Here is a 26,790-nt window from a genome sequence, read left to right as displayed (position 1 = left end):
TTCAAATACTAAAATAATCTTTTTAAAGAATCAAATTTTTTCTTTGTTTTTACCACAACCACGGCTGTCTAACTGGCACACAGTGACTCTAGCCCCTCTGAAAGCTGTTGGCTAACTTTCCAGTTAGAAACAAATGAAGAAGAAATGCCAGTAGTGATAAAACTAACGTGTAAGATTCAGAACAAGAGGAAACAGACGTGACCGTCAAAACTCTGTGTGAGGAACTTCTTTGACACATTAAACAAAAGTAAGGTCAAACTTTGCAAAAGTCTTCAACAACTACACATAGAAAGCCAGGCAGCAGGCAGAATGGTGACTATCAGAGTAGTACACATGCTTGAAACACTTATGCCTTATGTATTGTCACTGATACTCACTCTCATCCAAACCCTGTGGGAGTCTTTGCTGCTGCTCTCCCTGCCGCGGCTTTTCATGCATGCCCATAAAGAAGGGGAAGGTGTGCTCTCCCCACGTTTTAGTTTGACGTTCAATGTAGGGCAGGGAGCTCCTAGAACAAAACTTCTTGAAAGCAAATATTAAACTTTCTGATCAGAGTGGTCCTGACAACATGACTCCAGGTCTACAGGACTAAACTTGAACGATGCTTCAGATCTCTGCCTCTGTCATCGTCTTCATACTTTCACAATATTTCCAGTGCCACGGACGTCATGCTCCTCCTGCACCGATTCAGTGTCCATCAAATCCATCTCGCTTGGCGTCTCCTCTTTGTTCATCTGTCACGTCTTGGAGCATGAATGTAATAATGGTTAATGTGGTCTTTATACCTATTCTTAATCGTGTAATTAAAGTTATTTGTGATGTAGTCATTATATACTTCATTAACAGGCTCTTGAGGTTGAGGCAGGGTGTGGGGGGCTCAATTAAAACCTGTGGCCCTTGCCTTTTTTTTCTAGTTGACACTCATTATATTATTCTATATATATATTTGAATGTTCTGCACTATATTCTTTCTTTTATTGCTGCTGTGACTCTAAATTTCTCTTTCGGGGATTAATAAAGTACATTTTCTACGTTCTAGTTCTGCCTTTGTCTACTGCCCTGTACTGGAAACAGCAGGCTCAGAAGGCTAATATGAAACTATGAAAAGCAAAACAGCTTGGTTCAAACAACTCTAACACCACAGACCGGTGATGAGTAGGGATGAACCGATACCAAACCTGGTATTAGATATCAGTGTATCTGTGCCCCTTAAAGCTGAATCGGTATTGGCGGGAAAGGGCCAATCCAGGCGACCAGCTCTCTGCCTTTTTTTACCAGCACTCACTCCCGGCTTCTTGATTTGAAATGTTCCCTCTGATGCACTCCCTTTGTTTTTTGCTGCATTACCAGTCTACAGAGTGTTAAAATGTACAATTGAATAATATTTCTGTGCATTATGAAGCTTTTAACTACTGCTTGGCATTAAAATATTTCATAGTAAATATTCACTTTATTAATTCCATGTACTCATGTTTTGTCTTTCACCTAAAACATTACCAGTCTTATCCCACAGTAGGGCATGCAGGTTGTTATTTAGCACTGGTATCGATATCAGTATGGGAACCAGACAGTCTTAGAGAACCATCCTCTCAGAGGATCATGATGGAACGAACAGCATGAATCCTCAGAGACCTCACTCTGCAGTGGAAACAAAGCTTCAGTTAAACTGTGTCTGTGGAAAAACCAACAGGTTTTAAAGGGGATCTGTAAGTTCCCAGCTCCTTTTAACAGCCTACTTGCTCACACTTTACTTGTCTCATTGTGCACACGCGCAGTCTTCAAAGCTAACACCAGTCTAACAGTAATACCAGAGAAGTATGCTAACAGTTCAGTCCACTCTTCTATGAAAGGCTCTCACCTTCATGCAGTGAACGCTATCCTGTTTCTCCACAAGCTTAGACTGATTTTTTCTGGAATTTTAAATTTTACATCGATTTCCTGCACTTACTGCTAAAAGTAATGAGGAGACGATCCAGAGACAAACGTTGCACTGAGCCTCGTCTGTAATTGTTGTAATATGTGTATTTAAACCACAGCATGAATATTAAAAGCTAACATTTGCTATGTAGACAGATAAGTGTCATTGTTTGGTGGATTAAGATCCAAAGCATGTCATGCTACAAGTTGGCAAACCAACCTGAAGTGACATTTCAGGCTTTGTGCTGCCCGTGGGTGGCATCCTGTGCAGAGAAATCCCTTGGTTAAGCACAGTGCCTCCAAATAGCATTTATGCTGCAGGGATTCATTTACACAAATTGATCCACTCCTGCATGCCTCTGTGCATTTCACAGCAGCGCTGCATGGCTTCATACTGGTTCAGTTCTGGTTTGAGGATGATCTGAAGAAAACCTGTTAACCCGCTGCATCTTTCCTGAGCCCGCGAGAGGAGTTTGGTAAACAGTGAAGGAGTGTGTGTTAAACTTTGACTGTGCCTGTTAAATAATCTATGTGTGTGAGTGTGAGTGTGTATGTGTCTGCGTGTGTGTGTGTGCGTATGTGTGGATTCAGAAGATTCAGAAATAGGCCAGTTAGGGTTTAGAGCAGAGATGTTGAGAGATTAAACAGACCTCTGTGGGGAGCAAGACTTCTCTCCAGCAGGTTAAATATAACTCTCTACAGGGAGAAACTGAGTAAGTGTGTGTCTGTGTGTGTGTGCCCCTGTGTTTCTGTTTGTTGCCTTGTGTGTGTGTGTGTGTGTGTGTGTGTGTGTGTGTGTGTGTGTGTGTGTGTGTGTGTGTGTGTGTGTGTGTGTGTGTGTGTGTGTGTGTGTGTGTGTGTGTGTGTGTGTGTCAGGTGATGTCTTCTTTACCTGTGCTGCCATGGGAATACTTTGATACTGTGAGGTCTGGCTGCACCATCTGCTCAGGGTTAATGTGTGTGTGTTTTTTCTGCAGGGGCATGTGTCATTACGGTTGTGTCCGGTGCTGCTCTTTAATGCAGAACACATGTTTATTTTTCTTTGCACAAATACTTGGTTCCTTGACTTCATATCTACCATGAAGATAAAAAGCCTTGACCCATGACTGCTCTCAGCGTCATTAACGTCCAGCTGGACGATGGCTGTGCTTGCTGTGACTCTTGCTTTAACTCACTGATAAAATGTTGCTCCTAGTGAGCTAGACCTAAGGTAGTGGATAAGGATGGGTACCTTTCACATATAAAACAATACGGTACCGATTCTCAGTTCCTGGCAATTGGTATCGGTACTCAACAGTACAAATTTTCGGTACTTTTGTTTATGTGGTAAAAAATATCAATTTGTTCTAGGGCTGAACAATTAATTAAATTTAAACCGACATCACAATGTGAGAGAACACAATTTTCAAATCGCAAAAACTGCAATTAAAAAAAGGAAAGAAAATGTTTAAAAGTGCATTTAAAAAAGTGAATTCCACATGTTGACATATCTTACTGGTTGAGCCAGAGATAAGGTCTTATTTATATTTCTGCACTTTATATAGTGTGGGATTCATAGAAGAGAGGATTCATTGTTAATTTTCAAATTATTGTTCATACAATGCCTGTTTTTCTGCAGTGCTTTTCTTCCTTTCTCTGATTTAATTGAAGGTATTTGATCATATTTATATTACATGTCTACAAGGTTTGAAGTTAAACCAATCAGTCAATATTCTGCTGTGATTGTAATAGTTACATAAAGATATGTTATACGTATCAATTCATCTCATTACACCCTAACATGTGGACCTGGCCCACAGGAAAACACTGTTTACATGTTGACAGTATCCTTTGTCATATTGGTCGCACTATTGAGTGATTAATTGCTTGTGTTTAGTGAACAATGCTGAAAATAAATCCCCCCCCCCCCCCCCCCCCGCAAAATCACATGCTAAATCGCAATCGCAATATTGGTTAAAAAAAATTGCAGTTAGATTATTTTCCAAAATAGTCCAGCCCTATTGTTTAATAATAAAATGTAAACTCTTGTCAATTGGACGTATTCATTCTTCAATTTATAACCTTGTAATGCTGTGTTCATGTCCAGCATGGAAAATCAACTACTTTTCCATTCCCTCACAGTCACAACAATGTGTTGAGGTACCTGAACTTGTTACCTTTTGATTTTATGTGAATCGGTACTTCTAAAAGAATTCAGTCGGTAACTATAAAAGTACCTATTTTGGTACAGATCTCTAGTAGTGGGTGAGTTACTTCACCAAGTTTTTCTTTTGTCTCTGGTAGTGCAGAAACTGTTTTTTGTATCCCCACCGTGACAGAAAAAGATCTATTTTCAATTAGAGTGTAAGAAAAATATTGATACGGCAGTATATCAGGATAGTTTGATCTGTGATAAAATATCAATGATTTAACTCTTAATATCAGCATTTTTAATCAAATAAAAATTCATATTTTAGGTGAGTTGAAAGTACAATATATCGTCTGCACCTCCACTGCAGTAGATGACACCTAAGAGCCACTCCACTGTTTGTTGCCCATAAACTGTATTACTAATATAATCAAAGTATATTCAGATTTTTTTTTCCTAAACTTGATGATGTGGGTTTTAGTGCTTTAAACATCATTGTTTTCTCTCTATTTTTGGGTCAGTTAGTTTAAAATCATTTTTAAGTTTAATTTTTACAGTGTAGTAGACTGATAAAATAATAATCATAGTCATGTTTTGAGCACTATTGGATTTTTTATGAGTAACTTTGGATACACTAAGTGACATTTACCAGTTTCACCAATTGACCACGGCTTTCATACAATCATTTCTTTACAAGATTAGTTTAATGTCACAGCAGTATAAAAGAAAAACTTGTCACACTTTATGTCTTAACGTTTTGTGTACAAATGAAACACTGCATCTGACTCTTTTTAGTCTGGCTCTTTAGTAGGATTGCAGACTTTATGCAGACATACTTGACTTTATGTAGTCCTCAGGTAGTGCCTTTAATGAGCTTGTGCTATGGGCTTGCATGTATAGTGTATAAAGGTAGTGGGGTCGAGGAAAAGCAAAAATATTCAAGTGAACTTGCATTACATCTGGTTGTTTCAGCCACAATTATGAACACTTTACACACTCTAGCTCTGTATAAGTTCTTCATTATAAATTCCAAGTTTACTCCCACAAATTCCCATGGAAAGTTTCCAACTTTGAAAATCCTCTGAATTTTGCAATCCTACTCTTTAGTCCTACCAGTCAAGGCTTAGTATCTTAACCCCTTGCTTCCTTGTAGTGCCTGTTGGTAGACCCAAAGCATAAAAAACTGTTAAACTCTTGTTGAAAATAAGATGGATACACTTGCGGCACAATGTTAGGATTTAATAGTGCGAAGCTCACATCAAACCACAGTGGTCTCATTTTTCTGGGATCTCAAAATTGCAGCAGTTTGGAAAATAAACACCACAGCCAACAGAAACTGGGAAAAAAGTATGCATCATGTAAAACCATTTTTTGTGTGTGCATGTTAATGCTGGTATCCTGTATGTGAAACTAGAGTGAGGTTAGTAATCAAGATACTTAAACACGTGTATATGCATCATTGAAAGGGAACCCAACTCAAGTTGTGCACCTTCAGGAATTCACTTACAGAATTTCTTTAGACTTTAAAACTCATTTGGCTGAAAAGATAATGAACTAAACAGTCATTTTTCTCAATTCTTGCAGTTTGGTAATACCAGTGCAACAAAATCACATGATTGAGTTGAGGAATGAGACTGGGGCTCTGGTTTGGAATGAAAGAAGCTGTCTCCACAAAGATTTGCATTTTCAAGTTTGATGCCAAGGTAGCTTTTATTGAAGGAAGAAAAATGTGGTAGGAGTCATGTTTACTCTCACACTTTACTTTTATTATTCAAAAGGGAAAAAGAGTGTAGTGAGTGCATGGCAAACTTCACAAATGTCAACAACTTCACTGTTCACCTGCTGAATGTGATTCAACTCTGTGGAGTCAGTATGTAGTTGAGTTTGGTACTACAGATGGTGTGTGTATTTCCTAAAGCAGAAACAGTGCTGCTTAGTATAGATTTTTTTTTCTTAAGTGGGTTGATATGAATAACGGAGACAGCTCTTGTGTTTTTCTCATCATTCACCGACGTACGTCAATGCCTTGCTCTGGCTGCAGCCCTTGAAAGGGCAGAAAGCTCTTCCTGTGAGGTATTCAGTGATAATATCTCCTCAGAGCTGCCACCGCGCTTTGATTTACATATTTCTCCATGTCAGACATCATCAGTATGGTCAGAGTATTCAGGCAGCGTGTGTGAGGCTCAAGGACGCTCTGACATTGAGTGGCGCTGACTGTGTATGGGATCAAACCCGTGACCTTCAAGCTGCTCGTACTAACCAGAAACAAAGCTTTAAGGCACTTGATGCATCTGCAGCACCAACCATCCACCGCTGCAGCCAGAACGCCGTGGAGCTCGGGTGCTTTCACTTTCTCAGTCTGATTGCAGCCATAGTCTGTGTGAGTGTCTAATGAGGCATCTCCTCATCCATCCAGCCCTCACACTCTGTTCCTTCCCTCACACTGCTGCTGCTGCTGCTGCTCATCTCCTCCTCTTAACACTCCTCCCTCCCTCCCTCCCTCCTTCCTTCCTTCTCTTACACAAGTGGGTGACAGATGTGAGCCACTCTGGAGCACACAGACACCCCGCACTCTGCTGCCAGCCGCCACTGCAGGCGCTGTGTGTGAGTGTGTGTGAGGGTGTGTGTGGTTGTGTTTCTCTGTGGTAGCCTGTCCATCCAGGATGTGTGTGTGTGTGTGTGTGTGTGTGTGTGTGTGTGTGTGTGTGTGTGTGTGTGTGTGTGTGTGTGTGTGTGTGTGTGTGTGTGTGTGTGTGTGTGTGTGTGTGTGTGTGTGTGTGTGTGTTTACTGTACTGTCTCTTTCTGTATGCATGTTTTTTTGTCATGTCCCTGCTGTGTGGTCACTGTAGTAGTGGTTGTTTTCACTCCATCTGCCGTCATAACCACACAAACTTTCTAACCCTGGTTAAACGACGTGGTCTGAAGATTTGATGACGTCTGTTTTTACATGTATTTACTTTAAAAAAAAAGAAAGTAAAGGTGTATTTTTGAAAGGCTGCAGGAGGCTTTATTTGTAGTGGAGTTGCAGCTTGGGAGCAGTGACTGGTTTATGATGCAATCATCATTCAGCTCAGGAGAGTTGCTGCCCTGCATTAATCCTTGTCATTTTTTGTTGTTGCTGTTTAAAAAGACTTTTGGACTCAGTTTGAAAAGTTCACAGACTGCCGTGCTGTCACCTCTTTAATGCTCTGCTTTAAAGTGATACTCCGGGATGGAACAAGTTGGGTCCTATCACAAGGTTTAGGGCAGAAATTACCCCTACAGCAGTGTTTTTGTGCAGCAGAAGCCCAGGACGCTCCCACCAAACACCCCCTCCCTGCTCCTCTGCCGGTTTCCTCTGCACTCAGACGGGGCCATATTTTACTTGACCAAAAACAGAAATAAACGGACTCCCACTGAAAAAATCTGATATCGGTCTGCATTTACGCTTTATTCAAAGTGAACGTCAGGTTGTCCTCGCTCTCATAATCACTCATCTTTACGTTGTTATTGCATAACTCGTCCTGGCAGACTACCTGCGTTTGTTTATATCTGGCACGCCGCGCGCGGACTGATACACTAAGCAGCGAGCGCCTCGTAGCCAGCTGTGGCTCTGCAGCGGAGGTAGCGCCTTTTTATGACAAGATTGGGACTAGAGCCTTATTTAGTGGTGTTTTTGTGTGAAAGTAACGCGCTGAAAATTCTCTAAATAAAGCGTGAATACAGACCGATATCAGATTTTTTCAGTGGGAGTCTGTTTATTTGTGTTTTTGGTCAAGTAAAATATGGCCCCGTCTGAGTGCAGAGGAAACCTGCAGAGGAGCAGGGAGGGGGTGTTTGGTGTGAGCGCTCTGGGCTTCTGCTGCACAAAATCACTGCTGTAGGGGTAATTTCTGCCCTAAACCTTGTGATAGGACCCAACAGTATAACAACATAAAATGTTTTAACTACAGCTTTGTCTTATGTGCTAGTTAACTGGACCGCATCAGCTACTTGGACTAGTTTATATCAATAACGGGGTCCTGAAGCCTTCAAGGGTGCTTATGAGGGTGCCTGTTGTGCAGTGCCGTTAGTACAAAAGAAGTAATAGATTACCTTTTTACTCTTTTTCAAATTATATTATTACTTTACTTGTTTACCGACAGTTTTATATTCCACTACTGATTATACTACACCCCACAAAATTGGTAGCTAGCTGTGTCCCTTCTCCTCCTGGTTATGAGTCTGCTTATGGCCTCTGTGTGAATGTCATAAATCAAATTTTTGCAGGCTTTGAACGCATCAAAGTTACAGGCTAAATATGAAATACACAACTGGTTCAACTGAGAACAAGAGACACAGTTTTTGAAATCCAATTGAAGTTGATCAAAATTGAAAGAGACTTAGTGCATCAGAAACACCACAACACAAGGGAAGTCCAAAGAGGTCAGTTACCCTAATGGACACAGAAGAGTTGTGAAAGTTGGTAAATGATTGTTTACTTTTTTAGCTTCAGCTATGATAAATATAGCTAACATATGCTAACGTTATGGCATGACTGTCTCATTAAGCTAAAATACAAGATGTCACTTTACCAGTTAATACAGGAACACAAGTACCACAAAGGAGATCAAAAACAACAATACTTTACTTATATATATTCACAACTTCTCTGTGGACATTGGGAGAACTGACCTCTTTTGACCTTGGTTGTTGCTGTACTTCCGTCGTGTTATGGCCACTGCAAATTGTCTGACACCTACTGGCCACCGTACAATTTACATCTGATAACAATGTTGCTGTCCTCCTTCTCAACAAAACCAAAGTGATGAGCATATTACCAGCCACTGAGCATAGACGTATGCTTCTCTATCTTATGTGCTACATAAATTAAGTGGATTGGATTGGATTATCTTTCAAGCTAGCCGTGATTGCCAGGTATGTATGTCGACAATTACAAAACAAGCCCATCGCCCAAAGAAACACTACCTGTGGCAGCGCCTAAAATGATGCCCAGCACTGCGGGAAAACTGCAGACCTGGCAACCGTAGAGCGATCTACCTTGCTGTTTGGCTGATGTGTGCAATGAAAGTAATATGTGGATTTAATTATGTTTTTGGAAACCTCTGACCATGTGACAAGCTTAAAATCAAAGCTCATTTAGCCATTACCATGTCTCTGGTGTTTTGATGATATCTGGTTATACCACACCTGTGTTGGTTTTGCACCAAAGCTTGATAACCTCTTGTTGGAAAACACTGCTGCCTCTCGACGGGTGATCCAGGAAGTTGCTGCCGTGTGTAAATTGTCACACACTCCTTTAGCAGGTCTGATGAGCCCGACCTGAACCAGCAGCAGCTCATCAAAGTGAAACCTGTTTTTTTATTTCTAAGACTCAACATGTTTTAAATTCATGAATTAAAGGATTAATACGCCAGTTTTTTATCAGTCACTCCTACAGACTAAGGGTTCAGGAGCCTCCATGTTTCTGCTCCGTGAACAAGAGGAATGAACGCACAGACTGTCTTCCTCTCACACACACATACACACATTTCCGCTCACTTCACATGTAATGTAATCACCTGGGCTCTCCATGCTTCCTAACCCAATAAAGCTGACAGCCTCCAACACACTACACACACACACACACACACACACAAACAAGCACACACACACACAAACATCCTCCGGAACAACCTGTGATACATTCACCTCTCCTTTAATTTCATCCCCTCTTCCCTTTTTCTCTGCTGTATTTCTGCAGATGTGTTTGCGTCTCGCTGCAGCAGCAGTTGCAGATTCAATCTCCAGCTTCAGACTGAGTTCCTGTGATCTGCCTGTAGATAGCAGCAGCTAACCTTCTGGTCTCATTAGCCTCAGACTCTTTTCTGGTCCAAGGTGTGAGAGTGAAATGTGTGAAGGGGGCAGGAGAGGAAAACAGGCAGAAGCGGATGATGATGGAGGTAAAGGAGGAAGCAGACTGAGGGAGTCAAACAGAACAAATGAGGGTAAACTGATAAAAAAAAAAAAAGTCCAAAAGTAGGAGAACTTGTGTGTTATGGAGGGTGACCAGGCGCAGCAGCATAACTGATCCCCTGCGCGCCATCTGCTCCTGGCTACAGTAACTGCTGCCACGCTACCTGTGCTCCTCTTCCTCTTTTGACCATCACCTGTTTGGTTTCTCCTCTTCCTCTTTCCTTACACACTTTCTCCTTTCTTTAAGATAATCTCTTTCTTTTTAACTCCAGAGGTTTCCACTTTTCCATTCACCGAGCGTATAAAATGTATTTTATTGCATGGTAGCGCGACTTCAGTGAAGAACTAATCTAAAAGAAAGATTTCTGAGCTTGTTCATTTTCTCTGCTTCCTGTCCTTATTTCCCACCCTTGTGTCTACACCCTGCTCTTTTCCTCGGCCTCTGTGCCTGACTGAACCGTGCATTAGCAGCTCTGCCCTCCGCAGCACACACACCACCGCCACCAAACCTCAGATTCTCTCCGACTTTTCCTCTCCCCCTGCCTTTGAAATCTGTCTCTCTGCTGCTCCGTCGCTCCCTGGCAGTTGTGTGAACATGACTCAGGGCCCCCTGTCTACGCAAAGAGAGGAGAACAGGAGGAGGAGTGGAGAAAGGAGCTTGATGGTGGGGTGTTTAGAGAGAAAGGAAAAAAGAGGTAGAATAAGAGGGGGAGAGGGAGAGAAAGATCGTAGATCAGAACCGTCATGATTGAGCCATCTGCTGAGAGGAGGCCAGTGAGATCAAGCACACACACATACACACACACAGAGACGTGTGTGCTTAAAGATCACCACTGCCACCCCTTGGTCACTCCCTGACACTGCGCCTGGTCCTCCTCTCTCCTCCTCTCTCCTCCTCTGTCTGCTTGCCCCGCTGCCACCCTGCAGGAACATGCCAACGAGAGATGAGACACGTAGCTCTGAGCATCGATCAGTCTGGTCTGGCTGTGGTGAGCCAGTGTTAAGCAGCGATTCTGTTTGCTCCACGGGGGTTTTTTGTGCTCTAATATACGAGCTTTATCTCCACCTAACTCCTTTCTAAGAAGAGCAGAGCCTCACCACGGATTATGAGGCTTTGGCTCTCTCCAAACATATTGAGTATACTGATGTGTTACAGACTCTTGCCAATGCTATGATGCGCTACTGTAATCCTGCTTTTGCTGTTTCATTCTTGCCCTGCAGTTAAATGTGATTTGTTGTACACTGTCTGTTCCTGCGCGTTGTTGTGTTTGTGTGGTGCCAACGCCGCTCTTCATCACTCCTTTCTCCCCTCTCAGACCTCTCTCCTCAGTTACTGACAGCAGCCTTAAACGATGTCCAGCCTCATTCAGCTGCCTAACCTTTAATAGATTTATAAAAGCTTCCCTCCCATTGGCCAGAGTGGGCCATTTCATCCTATTAGAGATTAGCACACGGCTGAGTGGTGAAGGAAGTGCTCTTTATATGCTAATGAGAAGATAATGTATGTATGAAGCTGCCAGGCCCGACCAGTCCCCCTTTGGAAGGACCTGGGTGTCCCAGTGTGCTGAATCTGGAGGCGGTCCTGTCTGTATCGTGCTCTCCGTCTATTCACAAACACCTGGAGTGTGTCTTTCTCGCACTTTGGTACAGCATAGTGGTTGACTTCAGAGTATTTGATGAGGAGCTGTTGTGCTGAACATCACTCTGGTGCTTTATTTAATAAGTGTACACAGGAGCACTGCAGGATGTTAGCTTTTTATTTATCTGACCTCAGTCTGGTGAAATAGATGTGGAAAGGTGCCACTTTAGCAAATATCCCCCTGTCCCCCTCTATTATTAACAGGCATCCTTTGGTATCTATTAAGAATGGCTCCTTCAGTATCTGATGTAAGTCATTATTTCTTGTGATGAAAAATGGCAGCAATCGATCTGAAGAGGTGGTTTTTATTGTGAAATGTTCTTCATTGATGAGAAAATTTTGACTGAGCTGGTTCTTGTTCACTTTTAGCTTCACAAACATTCAAGTACTCTTCACATCAGTTGGTATGAGAGAGGTTCAGCAGTGGAAAGACAGTTTTTGGATATCTTGTGTGTTTGTGAAATATTGTATTAAGAATCACTTCTAAATCCTAAATCTAAATTGCAGTTTCTTTTAGTGCAGCCAAAATACAAAACAAATCCCCCAAAACATTAAGAACTTCAATTTGATTGGTACCATAAAAATACATCAGGAAGTTTGATCACTGGGTCATTTTGGTACCAGAGATCCATGATTGAAAGTTCTTCAAAAACAAAAATGGCTGAAACAAGAAACCTAACACAGAAAAGGTGCCTGACGATACAGATTCTCAGCCAGGAAAGGTACAGCTACCACCACAAAGCCAGGACGTGCAGAATTAGTCCTTCAACAGTTGGATCCACTCTGCAGAAATACAGACCAACTTATAGCTTGATGGACAAATCAACAACTGGGCGTCCAAGAAATGACCGCATCTAGGTCTACATGTGTGGAAAAAAACGCAGAATGACATCACAGGAGCTTCAGCAGCAGTGGTCAAACCAAACTGGTGTCTCTGTAACTTGTTAAATTTGATACAATTTTAAGAACTGGCACTTTGAAACTGCAGAGAATTCTGTTTTTTTTTTTTTAGTTTTTCTTTTACACAATAAACAGAATGAAACATTTGTTTTTGTTTGTGCCTCTCTAATGCAGCCACATCTTTTGACATACAAAAAACTGAAAAACACTTCATGATAATATTTGAGATTATGTAGATTTTAAAGTGATACTGCGGGATGGAACAAGTTGGGTCTTATCACAAGGTTTAGGGCAGAAATTACCCCTACAGCAGTGTTTTTGTGCAGCAGAAGCCCAGAGCACTCGCACCAGACACCCCCTCCCTGCTCCTCTGCCGGTTTCCTCTGCACTCAGACTGGGCCATATTTTACTTGACCAAAAACACAAATAAACGGACTCCCACCGAAAAAATCTGATATCGGTCTGCATTTACGCTTTATTAAGAGAATTTTCAGTGTGTTACTTTCACACAAAAGCACCGCTAAATAAGGCTCTAGTTCTCATCGTGTCGTAGAACGGGGCTACCCCCGCTGCAGAGCCACAGCTGGCTACGAGGCGCTCGCCACTTAGTGTATCAGTCCGTGCGTGGCGTGCCAGATATAAACAAACGCAGGTAGTCTGCCAGGACGAAGAGACACAATGAGAACTAGAGCCTTTTTTAGCGGTGTTTTTGTGTGAAAGTAACACGCTGAAAATTCTCTAAATAAAGCGTGAATGCAGACCGATATCAGATTTTTTTGGTGGAAGTCCGTTTATTTGTGTTTTTGGTCAAGTAAAATATGGCCCCGTCTGAGTGCAGAGGAAACCAGCAGAGGAGCAGGGAGGGGGTGTTTGGTGTGAGCGCTCTGGGCTTCTGCTGCACAAAATCCCTGCTGAAAAAATCTAAAACGAGATCAGAAAACATGTCCGACACTAAATTTGAAGCAAGGTCATAAAAAACAGGTCATTAGGTGATTTTAAAAGTGTCAGCAGCGAGTCTGATTACCTCTGTCAGATTATTCTAAGGAGCTAACGTGAAGAGTGCCCGGTCTGTGGCATTGTCTTTTTTCCATAACTGGGGCTGAGCCAACAAGCCTCCTGCTGGGAGGATCTGAGGAGTCTGGTGTTGTTGAGAAGTTCAAAGATACAAGTCAGGGCCTGAGAATGGAGAGATTATGCTGAAATGAATGGGGAGTGATGTGGTGACATTACTTTGACCTTGTTCGTAGAAAGTTCATACAAGTTGTAAGTTGAAGATTGTTGTTTGAGGAATGTTTAAGTGGAGAGATGTGCAGGAGTCTTTTCTGGATTGTGTTGAGCATGGATGAGTTTTTCTAAATCAGAGGGAGCTGTGGACCAGACGATGGCTACATTATGCTCTTCAGAGCTGTGTATGATCAAGTTTGACCTCTAAAAGATGAATATCTGAAGAACCTGAATCCTGAAATAAGCTCATTCCAATGCCTTTTCTTTCATGTTTTTTTGTGTTGAAGCTAAGCTAACTAGCAGCATGAATCTGATCTAATAGATCAATCTTCTCCTTGACCTCACATCAGATAGAGATGTCTCAGAAAATGTCAAAATATTCCCTTCACTTGTTTTGATGAGAAGTGGTTGAAAGGTCGCCATGCAGTCCCTCTGACCTGCTCTCCTTCTCTTTCTCTCTGCAGGAGCAAGGTGTGGTAGGAATGTCACGACAGCCTGGCGCCATCCCACCTCCTCACCCTGCTGGTGGCGTTGCCTCAGGGGTGGGACCCAACCAGGGGTCGGGTCCGCCTCCGGGCTACGTGGGTAACCAGCAGCAGGCGGCCATGATGAAACAGATGATGGCGATGGAGCAGGAGAAGAGGGTACAGATGCACATGATGGAGCAGCAGAAACAGCAGCTCTTCAGAGAGCAGAGACAGCAGCAGCAGCAGCAGCTCTTGGCTGAACAGGTGAGGTGGTGCACGGTGGGGTGAAGTGTGACGTGGAGGTGAATGTGCCGGGCCCACTGAGTGAGCACCTGTGTGTGTGTGTGTGTGTGTGTTATCAGTCTGTGCACTCCTGTTGATTCGGCAGCTCATCCTCTCCTCTTCCTCGCCGTTGTCTTGTTGCATGTGTAATTACCCTCAAGCAGCCCCCTCTCCACTACTTCCTTTTCATCTCTTCGATGCCTGCGTGTGTGTGCGTGTGTGTGTGTGTGTGTTTTTGGCTCTTGCCACCTGCTGTGATAATGTGGTGTTTTCTTTTTATTTCTCTCTCTGTGAGGGACTCGAGTGTTAAAGAGTTCTGAACTCTGAAGTCACCACCCACCATGTTGGTTTTAATTGGATCTGCAAAAACACACACAGACACACACACACAAACAGAGGTGTCTGAAAGGACCCTGATGGGGATATGCGTATGTTGTTACCTTGATATCATCACTCTATTTAAATGAGCGACACCTCTGCTTTCAAGGCATCAATTCAGCGGCTGCTTTTTGCTGCCTTTGAGTTTTTTTTCCATTTAATTTTTAGACCTGCAGCCCAGAGCAGTGTGTGATACTCCACAGAGGCTGCCTCTGGCTCTGAGCATTGATCAGGGCTGTTGTTAGCTGTGTTGAGGAGCATCATGCAGACCTGGACACTCATGGTGTCCAAAAAGCTGCGCCCTCTTTGGCTTTACCAACACATTTGTTTGACGCTGTTATTCTGCAGCATTCTCCTCATTCTGAATTTAAGAGCGTCTGTTTCATTTCCACTTTATTGAACATCTGTCACTTCTCTATTTCAACAAACAGAGAGTCTGTTTTTCTTACTGCAGCTTTGAGGGAGGTTTGTGTTCGGTCTACCAAAAGTTAAACAATGTCACATTTTATCCCTGGCTAGCCAGCACAAGTCACCACTCAGTTAGTTTAATAATTAATATCTTTTATGTTAAATAGTTTCTGACTAATTCTTTGATACCTGATGTTAAAAAAAAAAAGTAAAAGCTTGTGGCAGAGTTTCACAGTGTGGCGTTGTTGGTAGAGTTTTGTTTCAGAAATTGGAGTACAGATGCTGTGTCTGGTCAAGTTGTCACAACTATTGCTTTTTGAACCCAGCACAGGCATGTGGATGTCAGTCTTCACAATAGGGCTGTAAATGGTAAATGGACACAGCCACAGCTGCCCAAACTTGTCTGTTGATCGTGCTAGCTCTGCTAGCTCTGCTAGCTGTTGTAACACTTGGCCAAATTTACTTTTTACTCACGGACTCTGTGGTTCTGAATTGAACTGTGCCCAGTTTCCACTGTTTTTTTGATAAACTTCTTTCCTTGGAGTTTAACTCCCCTCCTCATAGAACCTATACACTCAAACACCAAACATATTTTTCTGAACGTAACATCCACTTTACCTTTTCTTTTCGGTCAATCACTCTCATATGCCTGCTGGACAAAAACTATTTAAACTGAGCCACAGGTGATGAGGTATGCCTCAGGTGATTGGTTTGTACCAGAACTACTACTTGGATCGTTTGTTTATGCAGCTTTTTGGATGTTCACTGCCCTCACAACACATCATCAGGGCACAAGACAGGCAACAAAGTCCTGATTTACCCTTTATGACCGACCACACTAAATCTTTCAAGTATTTACATTTTTACATGCTGTAGTGACATTCTTTAACAGAAAACTTTTGCTTCACATCAATACAACCCCTGTATGTCAAACTGTACTGATATGAATAGGCTAATGCCCAGAATGATTTTATGTAATAATATTTTTTATGCATATTTAAAATATATTTAAATATATACATACATATTTTACCTCAAAAAAAGATAAATATAAAAACCATGATGGCATGTATACAGCGTAGGAAGTGATGTTAAGAGCTGTGGTCCGGATCATAATGATTTTGTGTGGTGCGCTGTCTGCAAACAGATAAGAGGAAGGAAACAGTAATCTGGGATATGTTGAAAACGAAATACAACAGTGTAACTCCCCAGATTTCAGATGCAAAAAGAACCATCAAGCTTTCTTATCTGGCTTTAAATCTACCCCCACTGAAAAATGAATATGCAAATCATGGCGCCAGCGCCACACCAGGATTTGTAGGTTTAAGGAAAAAGGACAAACTTGGGATAGAATGAGGCATAAATGATTGTCACAGAAAAGTTCCTGGGAGAGAAACCTCAGATTTCCCATGTTTCACAACCAAGACTTCAGTTTTTCAGGTCATGATGGCAACAGAGTCTGGTTTGGTTAAATGTTCATACTCAGAGTTTTTCTTGTCTCATATTGTATCTGAAAGTCAACCATGAGAGAGTGATTAATGAAGTTAAAACACACAAAGTAACAAATATATTCAACACTTTTTTTGTTTTTGTCCTTGTGTGTGTGTGTGTCTGTGTGTGTGTTGGTGTGCATGCAGCTCCAGCAGCAGCAGCATCTCCCCAGACAGATGGGCCAGGGCCAAAGGACGCCATACCCTCAAGTCAATCAGTACCAAGGTGAGACCAAGCAGCAACCTTAAGTCTACAAATAAGAAAATTATGTTAAAGTGTTAAAAACTGCAATTCATCTAGTGTCCACTTGAGGCTGAAAATACACATACACACTCTCTGAAAGAAGCTGATCTTGACAACACAAACACGTTTACAGCCAGGTTTAAAACATGACTTTAGGCCTGGATCACACAAATATGGATATATTCTTAAACCCATATTTTTCTGTCCAATTTGGCCTCTTAACCACATGATTTCACCCACATAAACAGAAATTTTTTAAAACAGATAGAAAAAGTGAAGAAATGAAAAAATACCTGGTTGAGTGGATCCGTGTAGTAGTGTTAAACGGAGCTGGTGTTGACGTGATGACATCAAGCGCCTAGCAACAAGTCACTGTAGCAAGGGTTGTCAACAACAAGAACGATGGCCAACATTTACCGCACTATTTCTGTGTTCTTTGCACTTTTTGCCCTCACTACAGCCCTACAGATGATTGTAATGTTGATGATGTTGTTGTCGTTGATGTTCATAAAGTAACAAGTCCACCTTATCGTCTGTCCACACAAACGACTCAATTTGATTTGTTTTTTTCACCATCTCCTTGCTCCGTGGACTGCTTCTTCTTCTTGTTTTTGACTGCACATGCTCATAATGTTCTTCTCCTATGGTTTTCACTTTCTGTGGTGCGGACAGAGTTTTTTTTTTTTTCAAACGAGGACAAAGATATCCGGTCAAAAAAATATCCATATATCTGTGGTCCAGGCTTTAGTCTGAGTAACTAATTTCTCTATCGGCACATACTGTACATGGGCTAAGTTTTTCACTATTTATCTTGAAAGCTATTAAACAGTAAGTTTGCCCGTTAAATGGTATTGCTGCTGTGACTGACAGGTGGGCATCCTGTAGCTGTCTGCAAAGAGAGTGAAGGCCCACCTCTTTACCTCATCCTAATGCAAGCAAATGAATGTTGAGTCAAACCTTTTTCTACACCTGGCACCTGCCGATAATAGGCTTCAAAACTCAGGCTCAGAGGCAGATCAGAGATGTTACAGAGACTATGTCCATACACTTTACTGTCTGAGACACAGTAATTTCTGCATGCAATATGTAAAGACCTCAATTCTTCACCATAGGATGGGTAATCACATCATAAAAGGATGTTTTGGTGAATGACTATGTGATTCTTTAATAGGACCCAGATGGTCCGATCCCACATGTATAATAGTATGGTATACATGATCCAGTGCCAAGACATTAAACAGATTTTTCAGTTTACTCACAGCCATATTCAGAGACAGCTCGACGCACAAACACATCAACACATGTATGCAAACAGCAGCGCTGACTTCACATCACCCCCAACCCAGAGCTCATCCTTTCTGTCTGTCTCTGTCAGACGCATCAGTTGGCGCTCACACACTCTTCAGCCTCAATCTTTCTCTTTCCTTGCTCCCTCCCTCCCTCCCTCCCTCCTGCTCTCTAGAAAAAAAAAAAAGAAAAAAAGTAGAATATTCCTCTCTCTGCCTGTTACCACGGCAACTTGTCTGTCCTGGATCCCCCAGAGTTCCGGTGAAGTCAGAGAGATGGATGAGAGGAGGGAAATGGGAGAGAAAAGGTAGATGGTCTCGTAGGTTGGAGAGGTTTGGAAGAAAGAGAGAAAAAGAGAGAAAGAGATGAGTGGGTGAGGGGACGATGGAGAGATTAAGACGTGTATTAAGAGCGAGGAGGAGAGTCCAGATGAAACCGTTTATAGCCATCACTGTCTGTCTGCAAGTCCTGAAGATAATGTGGGGAAGAGGGGGCTGCAGTCTGGAGCTGGGGCCTGCACGTCTGCGTGTTGGCTCAGGTATGGTGCAGCGTTCCTGTGAAGTATCACCTGAATCAGAGCGCTCCCTGCTTGTTACTCTGTTCACTGTATGTGTGGTGTAGATCCGGCTGTTTAGTCACACTAGATTACCTCCGACTCCGTTCACTCCTTGCTTACTTGCTAGTCTGGAGTGTATGATCCCCTACGTTTGGACTCCTTTTACAGTTTGAGTCCTGGCTGTGAGGTGAGGGATTAGTGGAATGATGTCAGGAGTGGGTTTATTAGAGGATTTAGAGCCATTTCCACACTAGCAGACCTCCTCAGCCCAGGGACGACTGAGCTTGGGGAAGGGAAGTGCTGGCACTTACGCATGTTTAGGTTTATTTTAGCTCCATCTTATTCAAAGTACACTCAGAGGGGAGCATTCATTTTAGAGTTGACCAGTTGTCACAGGACAGAAATCTTCACCTCAGATTTAGGGATGGACAAGTACTGGTATGGTCTCAGGTATCAGGCCAATACCAGCCTTTTTGTCAAGGTATTGGTACCTGTGAAGGCTGCCAATATCAGCAGCCGATACTCAAGTCTTACATCATGCAAGTCCTCCTCGCCACTAGTTGCCGCTACATTGCTGCAGTTTAACCATGACAAATATGCATCAGGTCCTGTTCAGACAAAATAAATAAACCAGGGAGAGTTTACAGATAAACTGTTTTATTTTGAGCTTCAGTTTATTTAAAAAAAAAATACTTAGATTATGATATTTTTCAGTTTTATTTTGTAATTTTGTTAATTTTATTTAGAAAAAAAATGCTTAATGGCATAGTGACTGTGCTGTCTTCAATCAAATTGATCTGTCACTGTTAATTTAAATTTATGCATCAAGAGTGCTAATCGTATTTGGTATCAGTGAGTACTCAAGAGGGAGTACTCGTACTGGTATGGGCCTGAAAAAAAAATGGTATTGAACATCTCTACTCAGCACTTATTAGATTAGTCTTTATGCTGGGGTGATGTTGGTCTACTTTCAATTCAGAGAGTCCCTGAAAATTGAGCAAAAGGTAGAGACACACATGCTCAGCAAACACTTCAATTTTTTATTTATAGCGCGACAGATGATTTGTGTCCCTGGGATGCATTGAAAAAGAGTTTATTGCTTTCTTAAAGTTTTACATGCAGACGAACGTACGTCTCCACTTCTCTTAAAGAGGAGGTATCATGCTTTATCATATTTTAAACATGAATACAAAGTGAACATTCTGGATGTTCAGACTAAAGGTGCAGATTTTCTAACCTCTTCTGATTCATGTGTTGTAGAAATCCTTGACTCTGAGGTAATAATAAGAATTGTTCAGGAAAGCAGGATGTGTGTGAAAGGGGACTTGCCTCTTTCTGCTTCGTTGTTTGTGTTCTCTGGTTTTAATCCTTGTTGTTTTTCCTCCCAGGTCCTCCTCAGGATCTTGCATCCAGAAGCCAGGCTCTCCAGAACATCCGGGCTGTTCGTCTGCTGCAACAGCAGCAGCAGCAGAACCAGCAGCAGATGGTCCAAATGAGTTCTGTCCAGGGCCAGGGGGGCTCAGTGGGACCCCAGAATGACATGGGCTTACCCTACGGCAACCAAGGGTCCAACCAGGGCTCCCTGTACGGACTCAATCCCTCCATGAGCCAAATGATCCACCAGCAGCAGCACCAGAGCCAAAGTGTCCAAGCCTCCATGGGACTTCCACCGCAGCACAACTCCAGCGGGGGCCCTCCGCGGCAGGCGGGAGCAGGTCCCGGGGTTGGAGGTATGCCGGGAGGCCCTGGAGGTGGTGGAGCTGGAGGGTACGGAGGACAGGGGATGTTAATGAATTCCTTGAGCCAGCAACCCCTCAAAGGCCCTCCCAACGCCAAAGCTCAAGCACAGAGACTGCAAAGCATGCTGGGAGCAGGAGGAGGAGGGGGAATGGCTGCGGGTGGCTGGCCGCAGCAGCAAGGACAAAGTCTGCAGGCCATGGGAGGAGGAGTCGGAAGGACTACAGGAGGGGGTGGAGGGGACATGGTGGGGTTCAGCTCTGCACAGGGATATGGGATGCAGCCTGGTCAGCCCTCACGCATGGCCAAGCAACACTTTCAGGGCCCGGGTCAGGGCATGGGCCAGGGAATGGACCCCAGGGTGGGCAACCCAGCAGCCAGCATGGGGGGCCCAATGATGGGCCCTCACATGGGCGGTCAGCCCAGGACCAACCAGCCGCGGCCCATGGTCATGAACCAGGGGATGAACCAGGGGGTGATGGGCCAAGGCATGGGTGGCATGGCAGGGTTCGGGCCAGGTCCTGGCGGGCCTGGATTAGGGGCAGGGGGAGGGGGAGGTGGACCTTACGGACCAGGGGGAGTTGGGGTTGGAGGTCAGCCTCCTGGCTACCAAAGGACAGCCAATCAGGACATGTCATCCTACGGTTACGGAGGCGGGCCCTCGGGGGGAGGAGCCTTTGGACTAGGTGATGGTGCAGGGGCGGAGCTGGACTCAAGTGATGGGTGGATGGAGGAGTTTTTCCCGAGCCAATAGCCATCAGTGAAACTGGAGAAGACTTTTACTGGATGAACTCAAACAAATGTTGAAACCTGAGAACGCAAAACAAAAAGAATGATGAGATGTGGAACGGCATGTTTTTACATGAGCAGGATTTGAAATGAGTCGTACTGTCACGTTTCTGTGTGTGAGCGCGAGTGAGAGTGTGTGAGACGCAAGCAGCAACCATAATGTCACGCGCATATTGATGAAAAACCAGAATAGAGATTAAGAGGTGTGTTTCATTCGTTTACTTTTTCTCCACTGAAAGAATTTTCTCATGTTCAAGTGTTTGAAAGCGAGCCCCGTTTACACAGCAGCGCTTTGAGCCGAGCTTCAGCAGGGGCTGACTGAACACCGCAGACTGACGAAGGGGGAGGAAGACTTGTTCTCAAGACAGTAATTTATTTGTGTTTGTGTGTTTGTGCCACCCAGCTCAGTGCTTCAGATCTCTCAGCTATGAGAGAAGCTGAAGGGGGAAGAAAGCACTCTCAGCGCTCCCATTTCCTTCCTCAGATTTGTGCCCCCATACACACACATACAAACACACACACACACACACACACGGCAGAAAATTCACAAAACTCTCTCTTGCTTTGTTCCCCTCATTTTGAATCCTTCTCTTCCTTTCCTGCTCTGTCATTCCTCCTCTTATTCTTCCTCCCTTATTCCTCTTCTCTTCTCTTCTCTTCTTCTGTTCCTCTCATCCTCCTGCCCTTGTTCCTCACTTTCAACACTCCTTTCTCTGTTGCAAAATTTCAAACATCCCGACACATTGAATAATATCCCTCCACGAGCGTACTCTGCCCTCTAGTGTTTTGCATGAGGAACATCCTGAGTTAGGCGCTTTTTTTGGGTGTGGGGGGTTCTTCATTTCTGTGTGAAGCTGTTGGATGTCAAGTGTGCATGAAGAGCAGGACAGAAGTGATTTAAATGAACAGAGAGAGAAAGAATAGGCAGCTAACGCAAGCACTCAGACTCCAAAGCTCACACACACACACACTCACACACGTTAAACCAACAAACAGACAAACAAGCATCACCCTGGGAGGATAAGCGGATGTGTGAGCGGCAGCTAAACAAGCTAATATTACATTAACCCTCCTCCTGCCTGTGTGACACAAACCACATCGCAGGCTTCAGGCCATCAAACGGCAGAACGATCGCTGGTCACTGAATGTACTCGAGCACCACAAGTGACTTCTTCTTTCAGGGGAAAAAGCTCATCGAAAGCCCCTCCCCTTTGTTTTGTTTGTTGCTGTGTGTTATGGCTTACGGAGATGCTGGTTGATGATTAAAAGGAGAAAAAAAAGATTGAATTAGCCTTTTTTTTTTTTAGTTTGTGTTGTCTTTTGAAAATCCTGTTGGTCCTCCTCTCGCAGCACAGCCTTCCCTTCCATCGTGACGCCGCCAGTGGTCGGTCACCACGGCACAGCCCTGCTTTACGTTGTGGCTTTTCTTGTACAGCAGCAGCTATCGAACGCCCTCGCTCCAAACTAGAACGTAACTGTGCTATACTGTAACACTACTGTGAAGAAATATGACTTGTGCCCTTCCAGCGCTTTCCTAGGAAACTGAACCACTGCTAAGCCTTGAGTTTGATGAATAGTCAGAAGCTTCTGTTTAGGCTTAAAGGGTAGCAACTGTTGGCGCCAATTAGCATTAAATCAACCAGTGCTTCCTCTGGAGTCTGTCTTTCCCCTTCTCTGAGCTTATCAAGGCAAGTGTTTGGGCGTTACTCCAGGCCTCATGGCTTGTCATCATCGAGCTAACCACTTCTGCCCCTAAAAGTCGGGTAATAAATCTCTGATAGTTTTTTTGTTTTAACACAGTAGTTGCTGGTTTGATGACACCTTACTTCTCTGACAGTTTCTTAATCTTGGTTTCGAGGTGAATGGGAGTGTGTTTGTTTGTGCATTACTTTGTATTTAGCTCATCAGAGTGAAAGTTCGGAGGATGATGCTGTAATCAACAAACCAAAAAGCCTTCTTCTGTGTAAACTAACTCTTTGCCATCAACGCATTTGTTCTTCTGGTTGTTGATGTTGTATAATCCAGCCCTTTAAACTGAAATCTCCCGCCTCTCATCCTGTAAGCGTTCAGTAGCACCCCCAAGTGAGGTTCTGTACTTTGATTTTGTCATGTTTGAGGAGTGGAGGTCCTCTGTTTCACTGCAGGTGTGTCAGGATGTAGAGGCTCCTGGTTTTATCTGACCTGCAGGTCAGGTAAATAAGGAACCTCTGTCCCTGTCGAGGCTGTCTGTCTGGTTTCTGTGAGCCTTCCTCGTGCAGGAAATGCAGTGGAGCTCTCACTGTTTCAGTGACTGTTTCAGTGACTCCGCTGCTCATGCTTCCAAATCTTTGATACATGCTCCAGTAGCCTACTCCAGGCAGGCTCAAAGAGTCTCAGACCAGTGAAACGGGGGCGTGTGTTGTAAGACACCTAAGGTTTATCACTCCAGGCTGGAGGCAGGAAGGTAGAGCAACAGCCCTGGGTCAGTGTTAAGGTCACAGCCTTATGACCTTCTTGTCTTCTGTCGAGCAAGGGATCATGAAACGGTATGAAATCCCTTCAGGAAGAGAAAGGAAGCTTCCTCCAAATATTGTTATGTATCGGGACCAAGTCTGTAGACAACATTTTAACAAAACTGTTGTTGTTGTTCTTTGTTTTATTTTATTTGTTGTTTTTTTTACTGGTGCTGACATATATGTGATTATGAGAAAAAGTATATAAAAGATAATTGCTATTTGTAAATATGTTTTTACAGGTTTAAATACATCAGATAATACAGTCTCTACTCTGTAAAGAATTTACTGTTTGTTGGAAAATAGAGAAGTATTTTATTTTGAAGGTTTTTTTAATTTCACGTTTAACCCATCTGAGCTATGCCATTGCACTTCAGACAATGTCTTACTACTAATTTGTATTGTAAACCTCTCTTTTGGGAATTTTTTTTTTCATTTGTTTTTTTTCTAGTTTGAGATTTGACTCTGTTCCTAAGCAGTGCTTATTTCTTTTTATCCTGTACAGAATTCTGAAATGTTAACAAAAGAGAACTCCAAAAGACTTTTTTTTGTTTGTTTTTTCCAAAAAGATACAATAAAGAGAGAATGTTCTCGAGGATCATATTAAATCAATGTTTCTGTTGTGGATTGAGTTATTTGATTTGTTCGTTTATTACATCATTACAAGAAAAAAAAAGCTCTGCAGAAATGTCTGCCCCTCGAAATTTAATAAGATAAAAACAGTGGAGCTAAAGTCGGCGAGCTGTCAGCACATGTAGGATGATCACATAATAAGATAATAAGAACACACACAAAGAGTCAACGATCACACAATAAAGCTTCACCTTACACTCTTAATCCAAACCAGATATGAAGTTTATGGACTCCAGGCGATAGATGAGGAGTCTGTAGGTATGAGGACTGAAAAAACATGTTTGTTTTCTTTTTTCATTTATTAAGTTGTATTTAATAGTTTATTTAAAGAGGCTGTTGGAAAAGCTAGGTATTTTCCCCCAGTGTAAAGACTCAGTTTCCCATGAGTACAAGCACCAACTGTTGTGAGGACATGACTCTTGTTTTCTTTGCTCAAGACAACTTTTCCCAGGATGCAAAGCAACGAGGTAACGTATTTTTTTATAATCACGTAGAGTCATTGTTTGAATTGTGACAACAATCAAACTTTGTAAACTCAGTTTGTAGTTTTGTGTCCAGAAGGTAAACAGACTATCTGTTTAGTGCTACTCACAGCCCGGTGCTCTGAAATGTGTCCATACCTAACGTAACATTAGTGAATCCTGGTACCTAATTTGGTATCCATCCCTAAACGTAACCTCACTCTTCATTTTATTGATAGACTCTCAAGTTCGAACAGACCACTGCAGAATAACTGCTGACTGTGGGTTGGAATCAACATTATCACTAACAGTTCAACCAGAGTTAAAATCCGTGCTCTATCACTCTCTGGTTTAGCTTTCCTCTGCTCTCCTGTCCTTTCCCCCTTTGCTTGGTGATTACAAAAAAATAAATTGTTTTCAGAAGAGGAACAAAACACAGATCTCTCTTCTCTAAACTTTCTTGACTGGGGTGGCGTGGTAGTAGGGACTTCAACATGCCGTAAATCAGTCTAATCCTGGTGACCCGGACAGGGAAGCTGAGAATTAGCATTTAAAAATCACCAGTTTAGGCACTGATCATTTTATTTCAACTCATGGATTACAATCAGGCACTTATCCAGAAGTGAGACTCAGAAAGTCCTCACAGGGGTTTTAATGTTGGCCTAGCCCTGAGCCTTCAGTTATCCTTTTCAGTGATTCAGAAATGTGTCAAACCATCACCAAGTGTAAACGTTATTTACGTTTCTGCAGTGGTCAATCCACTGTGATGTGTAAACTCTTTCATCAAAATTATATCTTACTGAAAAAAATACTATACTATAGTATAGTATTACTGCTATACTGAAAAAAAGCTATTCTCACAAACTTTTAAATGTGCTGTTTTTGTTGTGTTTTTTACAAAAATGCAGGAAAAACAAATTATTATTTTTTCATGACCAAGTTACAGTCATTTACTTATGTTCCTGAAAAGAAAACTATTTTTTTCTGTTAGATTGTTATTCTTGATTTCATGATGCTGGTTGGTTTTTTTGGCAGGTCGTCTAATAAATATGTTAAAGGGGACATATCATGCTTGTTTCTCCTTTTCACTATGCCAGACTAGGATGCCTGTAAAGCATTTCTGCCCTCAGTACAAGTCATTTAGTTCCTTCATTGCCCCACAATAGCGTTCTCAATATCCTCATTTTAGGCCATTCTGAAGATCTCGTTGAAACACTCCATTTGGAGAATGACCTCCAGTAACCTCACAACGTCACAGCCCTTTGTGCTCTGATTGGTCAGTTCTGTCAGAGGGGCATAGGGGGTAGAGCCAGGGGGCGGTTTTTGCAGCATGGCAGTATTTACAAAATTGCCACATTGAATGGAGCAGACCGAGCGAGTTTGCTGTTCGCCAAAACTTCACCGTAAGGCATTGATAGCACTAATAAAATGGCAGAGAGTAGGATACGTCCTTTTGTGTTGGACCCCGAGTCAGACCCGGACGGTTCTGCAGCTCAGGAGGAAGAAAATCCACCTGGACACAGATCATCTCAGGACGCTTCAGTGTGGTGAGTCAAACCAGTACTGTAACATGCATGGTTTATACGTTTATACTTGGCTCTTGGTGGGTATATCCCTCGGTGGTGGTTGTGTGACTAACTGACATCACAGAGGAGGAGCTGCTTTATCAGATTACTCCAATAAAAAGAAAAGATCCACGTGTCGTCACGACGGTCGAAATCTTGCGGCCAAATGGCAATGACCTATTTTCAGAGGCATCAAATCTCGTTCTAGGATATCAGAAAAAATACAATATCTAATTTTTTGAAAATTCAGGGGGTGTA

General features: G+C 42.8%; 1 protein-coding gene across 1 annotated transcript in view; it reads left to right on the top strand.

The window, feature by feature from the left end:
* The window catches only part of maml3 (mastermind-like transcriptional coactivator 3), a 166,251-nt gene extending 141,881 nt beyond the window's left edge, over positions 1-24,370 (top strand). Inside the window, exons 4-6 of the mRNA XM_074692837.1 lie at positions 14,208-14,474; positions 16,916-16,994; positions 20,244-24,370. Of these exons, the coding sequence (XP_074548938.1) occupies positions 14,208-14,474; positions 16,916-16,994; positions 20,244-21,346 (1,449 nt within the window). The 3' untranslated portion in view covers positions 21,347-24,370. The remainder of the gene's footprint in view (positions 1-14,207; positions 14,475-16,915; positions 16,995-20,243) is intronic.
* Positions 24,371-26,790: the final 2,420 nt, after the last annotated feature.

This window comes from Halichoeres trimaculatus, unplaced genomic scaffold, assembly GCF_033239565.1.
Source record: "Halichoeres trimaculatus isolate MK-OKI-2021-1 unplaced genomic scaffold, fHalTri1.1 fHalTri1_scaffold_2, whole genome shotgun sequence".
NCBI classification, from domain to species: Eukaryota; Metazoa; Chordata; class Actinopteri; order Labriformes; family Labridae; genus Halichoeres; species Halichoeres trimaculatus.
This window is presented reverse-complemented; position numbering and strand designations above follow the sequence as displayed.